The 12,712-nt window shown below is 39.7% G+C and overlaps 1 protein-coding gene across 1 annotated transcript in view; it reads right to left on the reverse strand.

Annotated features, from left to right (window-relative positions):
- LOC141738713 (macrophage mannose receptor 1-like) overlaps positions 1-12,712 on the reverse strand; it is a 39,655-nt gene that overhangs the window by 26,674 nt on the left and 269 nt on the right. The window contains exons 2-10 of the mRNA XM_074574534.1: positions 11,407-11,580; positions 10,056-10,217; positions 8,990-9,103; positions 7,745-7,891; positions 6,325-6,507; positions 5,264-5,418; positions 3,945-4,058; positions 2,674-2,789; positions 1,624-1,772 (exon numbers count right to left, since the gene is read on the reverse strand). Of these exons, the coding sequence (XP_074430635.1) occupies positions 1,624-1,772; positions 2,674-2,789; positions 3,945-4,058; positions 5,264-5,418; positions 6,325-6,507; positions 7,745-7,891; positions 8,990-9,103; positions 10,056-10,217; positions 11,407-11,580 (1,314 nt within the window). The remainder of the gene's footprint in view (positions 1-1,623; positions 1,773-2,673; positions 2,790-3,944; positions 4,059-5,263; positions 5,419-6,324; positions 6,508-7,744; positions 7,892-8,989; positions 9,104-10,055; positions 10,218-11,406; positions 11,581-12,712) is intronic.

A 12,712-nucleotide genomic window follows, 5' to 3' on the forward strand; every position in this document is an offset into this window, starting at 1 on the left:
ATATGGAAAATAAATTAGTAAAACGATAGACTTAATTACTCTCTAAGTTATGAGACCTTTGCTTTTATTCATAGAAAATTATGAAAAGGAAGATGCAGATTATGCAGATTAAAAACACCCTGGATGTAAAATTATTTTGAATACCTCCTGCCATAGCTTAGATATGGGCTGATGAGTCTTACAAACACACCTTTGCTAAAAATGGAGATTTGCAGCTTTAGAATACAAATCTTCCTTACAATGGAATCATAGAATCATTTAAGTTGGAAAGGACCTTTAAGATCATCAAGTACAACTGTTAACCTAACACTGCCAAGTCCCCCACTAACCCATGTCCCTAAGTGCCACATCTACGCATCTCTTAAATACCTCCATGGAGGAATGGGGACTTAACCACTTCCCTGGGCAGCCTGTTCCAATGCTTGATAACATTTTCGGTGAAGAAATTTTTCCTAATATCCAATCTAAACCTCCACTGGCGCAATGTGAGGCCATTTCCTCTCATCCTATCACCCTCCTTCCAGATAGTTAAAGAGGGCAATAAGGCCTCATCTCAGCCTGCTTTTTTCCAAGCTAAACCACCCCAGTTCCCTCCACTGCTCCTCATAAGACTTGTGCTCTAGACCCCTCACCAGCTTGGTTGCCCTTCTCTGGACATACTCCAGCACCTCAACGTCTTCCTTCTAGTGAAGGACCCAAAAGTGAACACAGTATTAGAGGTGCAGCTGCGCCAGTGCTGAGTACACGGGGACAGTCACTTCCCTAGTCCTGCTGGCCACACTATTTCTGATACAAGCCAGGATGCTGTTGGCCGCCTTGGCCACTTGGGCAACCTGCTGGCGCACATTCAGCTTGCTGTTGACCAACACCCTCAGGTTCTTTTCCATTGGGCAGCTTTCCAGCCAGACTTCCCCAAGCCTTGTTGAACCTCATACCGGCCCCATAGACTTGTGTGTGTCTAAGTGGTTTAGCAGGTCACTAACCATTTCCCCTTATCTTGCCATCCCAGGGAAATCACAGGGCAAATCGCACTTGATTTTTTTACATATGTAGCAGATGATCTGACAACTTCTTTGGGGTTCCAAATAATTCAATTTCAGGAAGGCTGATAGCAAGTGCAATGAATTTTTTTTAAGGCATATCTCGTGAGCATGTGTGAAGGTCAGAGTTCCCATGTAGATCCTAATCTGTTTTGTTGAAACGCGAAACAGCTGGACATTTGCTGCTTATTTCTGACATAGGCAAGTTGTGGGTTAAAAATCTTTGTCCATAATAATTTTTCTCAATCTTATGAATTGTTGTTAACTGGTGTTAAAAAGTTGAAAAAAATGAGACCATAGACCTTGTTAACTCGTGCACAGTATTCCCTTCAGTCTAGCCCATAAACTACCTGGTTTTGTACAACTTTGCAGGAGATTGAATTACACAACACCTGACACACAGCTGTGGCTGCGTTTGTTACAGTGGTGCCAAATACAAGGTCTGATGGTGTTGGCCACCTACAGCTCAAAGCACAAAAGAAAGTGCCTACTGTAATTTCTAACACCAGGGGATGGAAAGCAGAAACCCACATGAATTCCAGCTGCACTCCAGTCACAAGGGTTGAGCCCATGCAGAGCTTACCTGGCATTGCTGTGTTCCAGTGTGTGAAGAGAGGAGTTTCACCACTGGTCCACCTGAACGTCCCTCGTTCTTCCGTGTTGGAGAGACCAATCCAGAAGTACTTTTCAGACCTCAGCCCCGTCAAGCTAATCAGAAAGGCTTGCTCATTTCTGAAGTGGAAAACAGTGTTCATTCACAACCTATTACCTTGCAATATTAATCTAAGTGGTACAAACAGAGATATTGCTATCATGCTAGCATGATCCCAGGGCAATAGCTCCTCAGTGAAGTTTGGTCAAAAGTTGGGCAAGCTTTTAAGTGTGGTCAAAAGAATTTGCTGAGGGACAACTTTCTCCTTTCAGCTGAAGGCATCTTCTCTCCTTTCCGCCCAGTTCTGTGAAATGTTGCAAATCGCTGCTCACTTGGGCATCTAGTTATATTCTACTATTTTCCTTGTCTTTCCAGATCTTCGAGGTGCCTCAAGCAGACCACCAAGTCAGGACCAAACTGCCAGCTTTGCTACCCATCACCTCTGAAGGCAGTCACATTCCTCAGAGGCCATGAAGCCTGCAAAGCCTGACTGAGGTACGAGTAGGTTGGAGATGATATGTTCTGCCTGTGGTGGGGCAGGCCCTGGAGAAGATTCCCTATATATGTTCAGAATGTGGCTTAGAAGGTAGTTCAGGAAAATATTTTTTGTTAAGGCTTTCCTATCATAATGAGATAACACCCATCAATAAATAGATGAAAATTGTAGCAACTACTTTCCAACAGAAAAGGAACCCCAAAATAACACAGAAGCTGCTTTAATTAGGAATTGAAAGATAAGCAAAAGCTTTTTAACTCAAGAACCCCCAAAATTTGAAAACTGTTTTAATAGATTAAGTAGCATATCCTAAAACATTGAATCTTCTTTTTTCCTGCATGGATAATTTCTTTTTGGCTTACTACTACAAAAATTTTGAGAAGTGCTGATAAAGCACTTTGAAGAGTTCAAAAAAATGGACATTTTTTTCAAATTTCCCCATCAGAAGCACTGATTCTGAAGTATAAAAAAAGGTATTCTCCTACCTGCTTTCCACTGTAGCTAGATAAGCTTTGCTCAGTTCACATGTCTTATTTGCTTCTGAGAACGTTAAAAGTGCAGAGCCCACGAAATAACAGTGAAAACCATATCTTTTCCAACCCTGTGACAAACATAAGGTTCTTAATGTGAAATTGAAAAAGAATTCAATATAGAAATTAGCTCTGCTCTTTTGTGTGTAAATATTCAATGTTAAATTTTTTGCAAGTAAGCTTAAAAATGAGATGAGACTGGGCTGCTCTGCTAATAACCAAAAGCTTTTGTTGCTGTTTCCTCCTACAGAAGGCCTTTTTATTTAAAGGATGACATTGAGGTCGTAGTTTTCATCCCTTTTATTTGTACGTGACTTTTCGAGGAAAATTGTGAGTGTGCTTTTGTTATGCAAACTGCACCGTAAAGAGCCTGCGATTCATTCAGGGGGGAGCTGCAGCTCCAGCCTTCTGGAGCAGAGGGATCTGACATAATGAAATACAAAACCATTGCAATACGGAAGTGAATTCACACACAAGCCCAGCTCCCCGAAGCTGCCCCTGCCATCCCTAATTTAATGGGTGAGGAGACTTTCTGAGCCAAGAGGAATCCAGTCAGGGCTTGTTTGTGGGGAGGGTAGAAAGGAGGAATAACAGTAAAACGTCCCTGCTTCTTCCTGCTCTTAGAGAGATGTAGATATAATGGTTTTCTGAAAAGGTCAATTCTGGAAAAATTACTCATTTGGAAAAAAATAACCTGCTGATATCACTCAAAGGACAACTAAGTAGTCCATTTTGGTAGGACCACGGTATGGAAAAGCTGATCCTTTTCTGTTTTGAAATCGTTTTCTTTCTTTTATGGTTATTATATAGTAAGGACTTTATAAGGACTTTATAAATACTTTAGATAGACAGCAGATATGAGAGAAGAAACAAAGTGGCTTTTGGTAATTTTGCATGTGTTGTTAGGCTAAGAGCATAAACACAGAGAATAGTGGTGAAATTATGATTTAAAAGATATATGTAATTTTGTCACAGAGTGGCTCCCTCTGGGAATGGAGGGAAAGGCAGTATTTCTGTACCTGTAAATGAATTGACTTTCTTGAGTATTTCAGAGAAAAAATGAAAAATGTACATGTATCAGTAAAATGCTAGTAGGAAAAGACTAGTTTTCTTCAAGAGTAGATTTTCTGGAAGGTACAAACACAAAGACTCTAAAAGAAGCAAGAACCAGTAATTAATTCCTGTTCATTTTTCTCAACATAATTAATTTATGAGAGAGCATTTACTTTCTGGCAGCCTGGGTCCTCAATTGTCTCCTTTTCAGAGGACTGTGACGAAGCCTTCTTTTTACAGATGTAACCAAGTTGCTTATCACAAACATCAGTTGCCCAGTATCCATCCTACAATAGCAGGGAGAAGAAACAAACGTAAAAAAAAAGGGGCATTGATAAACATAGGAAAACTAGTGTTTTTGTCTTTCTTCACTAGAAGGCCCACTGAAATATGTTACCTAGGAAGGCTGTAGGATCATTGCTGGAGATCTATTTATTAAGGAAAAATAGACACATCTGTCAGAATTGGTTTAAGATTCATTTGATGCTGTTTTGAAATTAAAGAAAAAAATAAATGACGTCTTGAAGTCTCAGTATTACTTGCTATTTCTATCTATTTCATGAGAGGTTTTGTAAAGATACATCTCATCTGGTCTGCATTTTGAGCGGTATTATTTCACCACACTTCTGGCAAAAAGGTCAGTGAAACTGAAATAATGCACACCTGAGTGTGTTGCTGCAAACCTAACTATTTTATCCATCAAGGAGAAGACTCGGAAAATGAGTAATTTCTTTTAAAAAAGGAATTATGCAAAAAATAAAATTTAAATCAGAGCTTTTTTTCACCATAAAATCTGGGGAAAATTCTATTGGCACTTAACACCGATATTGTTCTACGATATAACAGTTCCTTCAATAATGGTATTGAAATTTAAAATTCATGACACTTTTTGTGTGTATGCGTGTGCATGCTGAGGCGTGTAAACGTGTCTAAAAACCCAGACAACCATGTATTGCAAGAAAATAAAGTACGTGAGTCAAGCAGTCGGAAATACTATAGGATTTTAGGTATTTGACAGGTAGGTGTAAGTGCTCTCTTTATGTCACAGCTGGTGCCAGGGCTCCACGCCTCAATGCCAGCTCTCAATGAAGTGACACTGAGGGACGTAATGGTCTATCGGATTGGAAATTGAGTCATGCAAATAGCATCTGTGATAACCACACAGTGCATTAACTATTTCATCCCCAGTCCTGTCCCAGAGCTATAATGTTTTTTCATTGCTGCAGAATCAGAATGAATCTAATGGAAAAATTCCGGATCAGACTTTTCACCAGATAAGAAATTTCAAAAGGTAGCACTAGCAAAATGCTACCTCTCTATTTCTGATCGCTCCTGTCCTCTGAACATGTCGTCTGGTTGATGCCAGCTTTATGGGGAAAACTATTTTAAGTTAATATGAAAAATTCCTCCTGAATAAGTATATAATGGCAAGTGATTTCAGACTGAGGGAGTTATTAATTTGCATTACTATAAAACGACTGCATGGTTATACCTGCCCCTTCATGACAACGCAGTCCTCCCCACCGTTTGTGTAGGTGGGATGCCTGCGCTGCCATTTGGTGAACGTCACAGGAGTCCCGTCACTCCACTCGAAATAGAAGTGAGCCTTCAGGTCATTCAGACCCAGCCATAGCTCTTCTGTCGGCTCTGAAGCATGGAAAGAAATAGATTTCGTAACAGCCCACTATGCAATACGGTGAACGTTTTCACACCCAGAACAAACAGGGACTGAAAAATTTGGGATGTGGTACATGAGAGGTGGTTTTCATGCCTTAACAAAAATGCTGATTTCCTCTCAGATCTGCAGTAAGAGAAATCTTGGTCTGTACTGAAAACGCCTCAGATTCCATCCAGAAACACTGAGTTTAATAAACATAAGGCTCCTTATGGCTGGCGGAAGATTTTTACAAACTTTCTGAGTATCTGTGATTCAGAACAGCAAAGTGGCCCCTAGCGTGGAGGGTGGGACAGTGGGTGTCCCACCTGTCAGGAGATCATACTGAGCCCAAGCCATGAAGACATCTGCCAATACCTCTCCTTAATGGGGAAGCACCGGGGGGCTAGTAATGGCCCATCAGGGGTGTTCACCAAGTCCAGCATGTGCAGCAAGTGTCGGGACTGGTTACTACAGATACAAGGAAAATCAGAAGTGAAAAGATATTATTTTCTTACAAGGATATACAGCAAGAGGTTAACCTCCGCGGGAGGTTTTGATCTCAGCAAGAAGTTAAATTTCTTACAGGTTTGGAGCTCAGTTCTGAAGATATTAAACATAGAGTAAAGGTGTCAAAAGTGTGATTTTTAGAGATCTTTATGTCTCTCTATTTTTTTCTTTTTCCCACTTCATAAGATTTTACAATGTAGAATATTTCTTGATAAATATAAACACACTTCTATGTTTATGCAACAGCAACAACATAAAAGAATACGGTAAGTTAGATTTAGCCTTCCACTTGTGACATTTCAGAAAAAAAAGGATTAATATTTAATATGAAGCCCAGCTTTTATGTTACAGATGGGGCAAACGAAATACAGGTCTACATATATACTCACTGTAACCAAGCTGTGACACTAGAAAGCTCTGTTCAGCAATGTTGTGGACACTTGCCAAATCTCCATCTTGCCTCTTACATGAAGTCAGAGCATCTTTCCATATTTTGCGTTCTCGTTGAATGCTGTAGCAGTGGCCTGCGTATGGCCACCAACCATCTGTGCACTTAATAGGTCTCAATTCGTCTAAAATTAAAGCACAATTTTTCAGAGTAATTTTGCAAGAGGAAAATAAAGGACACTAGAATAAGGTCTCTCGAGCACTCTTTACAAAAGTGGGACTATATGAATAGACATAAAGCTGTAGTTAGAAATGCAAATACATTCAAATGAAAACCAAATATCATCAAGTCACAGGATGCTAAATATGCAAATAGAATGATGTCTCAAGCAAAGAATCATTGAAAAATGCCCACATTGTGTCAGAGATGCAATTTGAAATAATACTCTGGGAGCAAAGAGAGACTAGAGCAGACGTCATCCTCTCCCCCCTGGCCCCCGGAGCACCTGGGTGCCTGTGCCGTGGTCCCCTGTGCTGCCTGCAGTGGCTGACATGAGGCTCTGCCTCCTGTTCAATATCGTGTTGCAAACACACATATAATTTTCAAATATGAAAAGCAAGAAGTAATTCTTTGGTCACTGCAGGTCAGTAAGCAGTGCAAATCAGTGCAGAGCTGGTAGTTTTCTCTTCATGTGAACTCAGTGGCTTTTTCATTACTTAGATTCCTAAATATCTTTAAAAGCTTACCTTAAGCTTGCTTTAAAAATTTTTCTTTTTAAGGTTACTGCTGGAATGAAAATTCTCTGAAATTGTGTCTGTCCATTCTTTAATTTAACTACTTCTTTAGAAGTAGCTTTTAAAGCATTCCCAGATGACAACCTCCAGCAGATCCCTCCTGCATGTGGCATGTTCATAGCCACGGTGTGTCATTGATGCTGGGGGTGGGGGTGGCCACAGATGAAATGTAGCCTGTGTGAGTACTGCTGCTCCTCCTGCTCTGCTGGTATGAACCCACTGCATTGTGTGCTGTTGCCATCAGAGGAGCATTTTTTGCATGAATATTAAAGTAACTGCAGTTCTCCATTTGGAGCAAATGAGAAGCATAAAATTCCTACTGTATTTATGCAAATTTGATTGCTGGCACTGGTTAGTGTGGAAAAGCAGCTTATATCTGTCTTGCAAGAATGAATGATAAAGTGATGGAACAAAATAATAATATTCTTCTATGAATGGTTAATATACAATGGGAGGACAAAGACAATACATAAAAGTCTGAGAGTGCATGTATAGCTGTGTTTTTTAAAGGTTTCTATCATCTTGGTTGAAAAATAACATTGCATACCTTTTATAGTTTGCAGATCTTTACAGGTTGGTCTTTCCAGAAGTCAAAGAAAAATCTTTCTTTTTATTTGACTAACCTACCTTTGGGTATGATGCCGGACTTCGAACTGAGGTTTCTCTTTTTACAAATGTATCCGAGTCTCTGGTTACATGCTTGGTTTTCCCATTTAGCATTCCTTCTGGGATTCATCACTCCACAGATTTTCCCAGGGAATAGCAAAGGACTTCCTTTGAGTAAGAGAGAGAGGAGAATCTCGCAGCAAAAATCAATAAGAAAAGTAACAAAACCATCACATTATCAGTTAAAAATATGAACTTATTCTGATTTCTTCAATATTTAATACAAAGAAGCCCTGCCCCATGGGATAAGTGCTATGATACTTTGTAGGATGCTGCTTTTGGTCTATGCTTTGAGAGTGAAGTAACCACCCTCCACTGACTTTGTGTCAGGATAGCACTGGGAAATTTCTGGTTCTTTTCCTGTTATCCCGATGCTCACAGACAGGACAGCTGAAGCTAGACCTTTATCCTGTGTCAAAAACTTCCAAGCTTTAAAAATATTCAGTTTTATATTATATCATCCCTCGGGTATATCTTAAGAATTTCACAATTTACTTTCCTATAAAATAGCTCTTGTCTTTTCCGTTGCAGTGCGTAAAAACCTCTGTAAGCAGCAAAAGAAATTGCCTGAGACAGAATTTTTTGAAACTTTGATGAGAGTTTAGTTATTCCATCTTGCAACTTTTCTAAAATAGGAGATGGCTTGAAATACTCATGGCACAAAGAAAACATGGGATCACAAGAACAACCAAACAGAAGAAGTCCCCACATGTGAGGGACCGTAAACCCACCTCCATCTCCCTTCCTTGAGGATACCCAGTGCAGTTTTTCATAGGCTGCTGAGGAATTATGAGCTGACTCTGTAAACCTCTCCATAATACTTAGAATTTCTCCAGACAACATAGTGCCATTATTTTCTAAATATTTTGCTACTTTTGAAAGATTTGATTTATATTTGCGCTCTTGGACAACATGTTATGGGAAAATATTGGTGCCTCATCTGTAGTGTTATATATCACTCCAAATGACACTCTGCTTTCATAAACAAGATCTTTTCTTAGATAAGAAAATAAAAGAACCTGCTACAGCTGATCTCCACAGTGAACTTTGTAATTTGGAAGTGTACTTCTAAAAATAAAGGCCTAGATCTTCAGCTATTGTAAATCAACAAGGGCTTTCCTGAAACAAAGGTAGCTAGGGCAGTTTTTATTAATTGGTGTCTTATCAGAATTCATTCAAAGATTACCACATAGATACAATTCTTACCTGGAGCCCAGTTTAAATATCTGAAAGGGCTGCCCCCAGCCCATTGCCATCCACTGTTGAAATTCAAAGTGTTCAATCCAATCCAGAATGCAAAACTGAACTTTTTAGTTAGCTCTAAATTAGAAAAAAAAAAAATTCAGCTTTATCTCCCTATCTTCATTCTTAGCAAGTTCATCTAAGAGAAATAAAGTCAAAAGTAAGAAATTTATATTTCTTAATTTAAACCAACCCCAAACCAGTACTTTCCACCTTACTCAGATGCACAGATTAAAAAATGTAAATGAATATAAAATATGTGAATGAATAAATATTGATCTAGCAGAGACCTCAGTAGTTAAAAGAGCAAATTAACATCTTATTTCACTACTTAAATACGAGTTTACTTCTCTCACTTTGTTTCAATCCAACGTAAGACATGTAAAAAATATCTTATTTTCATTAGGGAATTGTGCTAAAATATTTCTGTAACAGATTTCACGGCGTAAACACACCAAAACTATTACAGAGACAGTGTGCCAATCAGTTGCTTCCAAATTTTTTACTGTGTGAGTGGTTTCAAAGCCTCCTTCACACCATTTAGAACCAAACTAATACCATGATACTTGTATCTGAAGCCCAGTGGAGTTATTTGGAATTCAGGTATGTAAACGTACCCGTGTTAGGACCAATCTAGCCATCGTCATATGTTCTCCTAGAAAGATTAATAATCCTTGAAACACAGAGGAAAAAGGTAAATTTGAGGACCAGATCATAGTCCTGCTCAGGAATGGATGCACCAGCACAAAGGGAAGCGGAGGAAACCCTTCCCCCTGGGACAGGCTGCAGAAGAGGCAGTAGCTCCTACCTGGAGCACAAGAGTGGGATGGGGCCATTTCCCTCCCTGTAGAGGTTTGGGACCAATCCTTCATAAAAAGACACCAACTAGAGAAAGGGCATTTCAGACCGTCTCCCTGATGAACCACCCCTGACAGCCTGTCTTCTTCAGTGAGACGGAAGAGGCAGTATAAAGCTCTGGGGCAGCACAACACCCTAACATACTTTAAGGTCTTGTTCTCTATCACTTTACCTCCTATATATGCCTGCTCGTGTATCTCTGTGATGCTTAATAGTTCTGCATTTTGCTGCTGACAGCTTTTCCTTGCTTGGTGCCACGTTAGAGCTGATTCTGAGTTTATCTGGTAGTGAATGCCAGTTGAAACATCTTCTGTCCAAAATTTTTCTGTGTCATCTGGAAGAAGTGAAATAGAGCACTGCTGTTAGGGGATTGATATCACACCAACTAAATGCAAATGAAGTATGTAATGCTGGGAAAAAGTCTCTAAAAATGCACAGTATTAACCATATGCTTGCATCAGTTTTAAAGCATCAGAAAAATTGAAATCAGATTAGGCATCAATTAAAAAAAAAGTGTAATTTTCTTGAAATTATAAACATTATTTTAAATTTCTAAGTTTTTAGAAGGGAGTGAATGGGTTTCCAATGTTTCCTTTTAAATTTACTTTTACACAAAATGTAGTACTAGGTAAACCAGGCATATCTGTTTATTGAAAAAAGAGATTCCAGGGTGAAGTCAGAGGAGGAAAGCAGATGTGTAGACTATGACCCTGGAGGCTTTTCACCCTCATGCAGCAGGAACTACCTCTTAGCTCATCATCAAGAGAAGCAGCTTTTTCAAAAATTGCAGAACCTGGCCCTTGACAGCCCAAGGAACTATAAAAGCGATCTCTGTAGCACCAATATGCAGATCAGCCGCAGTCTTTGCAGAAAAACTCACAAAACCTTCTGAAACTGTTGTGTTATTGGGAAAGCAGTTGGTGAGAAAGGTGAATAGGTCCGTGTCCTGAGTCGTAGGAATCTAAACACAGGTTCGGTGCAGAAGATAGTACAAAGATGGAAGAGGAGGATAATTTTAGCAGCACACTTTTTGTGTAGGCTGGCAATAGGAGAAAAGAACAAGAAAGGAAATGGATGTTAAGGTGAAAAAAACAGCATATAGCAGAAAGAACTGGCCTACAGGGCATGCCTGAGGAATAAAGAACAATGGGAATTTTTTTAAAGGAAGATAACAGTCTAAATTCATGCTGGTCATGCCATGCACTTAAGACACATAAAAAGAGATCTCAAGGAGCCTCCTCACCACTCTGGTCCACAAAGAGAAACAGCCACCTCCTGCAGGTGAGTCAGAACCTGGCTGGGCTGAACCATGCTCCAGAGGCCCTTCTTCCTCTCCACTCGCTATAGAGAGAGCATGTGGCTACTGGGGCTAATGCTAAACCAGGTGCTTTTCATTGGGGCTGCTCTGACAAGGTTTCTCATGAGGGTGAGCAGCCAGTAGCTGATAATGAACCTGGTAGCTCAACAGATGGTTTTCTCAACAACGTTTCATGACAAGTTAACAAACAAAATGCCAGACTTACTTATTAGTGGGCAAAATCCATACAGTTTATCAGCATCAAAGTCTGCAGTTGTCGCGCACCAGAGCCAGCCATCTGACCTGCCAGCATCTGTGCACTCATTGTACTGTTTGCCTTCGTATTTGAAAGGGAATACACATGGCTGTCCATTGGCGTTTCCTTGTAATGTAAAGGTATCTAGGGGGAAGAAGGTGTTAAGAAGACATATGAAAATAATAATAAAAAGATAAATCTGGCTTCCTAGTAATAGATCTACCTATCACTATATGTGTCTATCTAAATTGAAAGGTTACACTATCTTATTTTAATTAATTTTTGTGATTCCCCCCCTTGTATACCTAGAGATTTTAAATAAAATGTTTTAGTATAATTTGGGTTTTAAATATTGTGTTTAGAGTTTGACATATATACCTTGTAGGAAAGTCAAATTCTATGATGATAAGTTGCTGAAAAGTTGTGGTTCCTGAAGACACAAAAACCACAAGTAGATCTCAGACAACGAGTTCACTACACTGTTCTGTTCTGCATGGCTCAGTAGGTTTGCTTTATCATTCCATCTTTTCATTAAAATTAAAGAAAAAGGATAGCTGACCAGAGAGAATACAGATCAGGTTGTCATGAGCATATTTACACAGTAAAAATTTCAGGTTTCAATTGCACATTTTTGCACTTGGAGAGGTCTTGCAGATTCACCCTCAGCACAGATTGTTTAAGTTTAGCAATGCTTCGTCTTCTTAAACTTTCACAGTATTACAAGAGCGTTCTTTTGTCCTGAAATTTCTGATACACGCTGTCAATCTCACATTCATGCAAACACATTCATCCGCTCAGTTCTACATACATTACTGCTTTTCCGTTTCTCTCTATAGCTATGCCCCATGAGTGATACACATCTTCAGACTAGAACTATTCTTCTAATTTGGTCAGACTGGAGGGGAGGGGCCAGTTCTTCCTTCTCGTACCTTGTGTCTTGGAGCAGAATGAGAAACTCGCACAGCTGTCATGAAGGCATGGCTCTAAACCCCTTTGACTGCTCACTGCACCGTGGGTGTTATGGGGAGGGTAAACAGAGAGAGCTTCATGCTTCCTCATCTCTCATCGCCTTCCCATACAGTGCCGTAAGATTAAATATTTCCACAGAAAGAAACTCCAGTTTAAAGATCCTGTTTTTATTACCTCCTTTCCCCCCCACATCCCTACATCTCCCCTCTTTTATTCTGTGAATCAGGAACTGACAGGATAATACCCAGCATACTCTTTAGATCATGTATCAAATCTGAAAACAAATACAAAATAATGAGTCTGTGCA

This window comes from Larus michahellis, chromosome 2 (genome assembly GCF_964199755.1).
Source record: "Larus michahellis chromosome 2, bLarMic1.1, whole genome shotgun sequence".
Taxonomy (NCBI): domain Eukaryota; kingdom Metazoa; phylum Chordata; class Aves; order Charadriiformes; family Laridae; genus Larus; species Larus michahellis.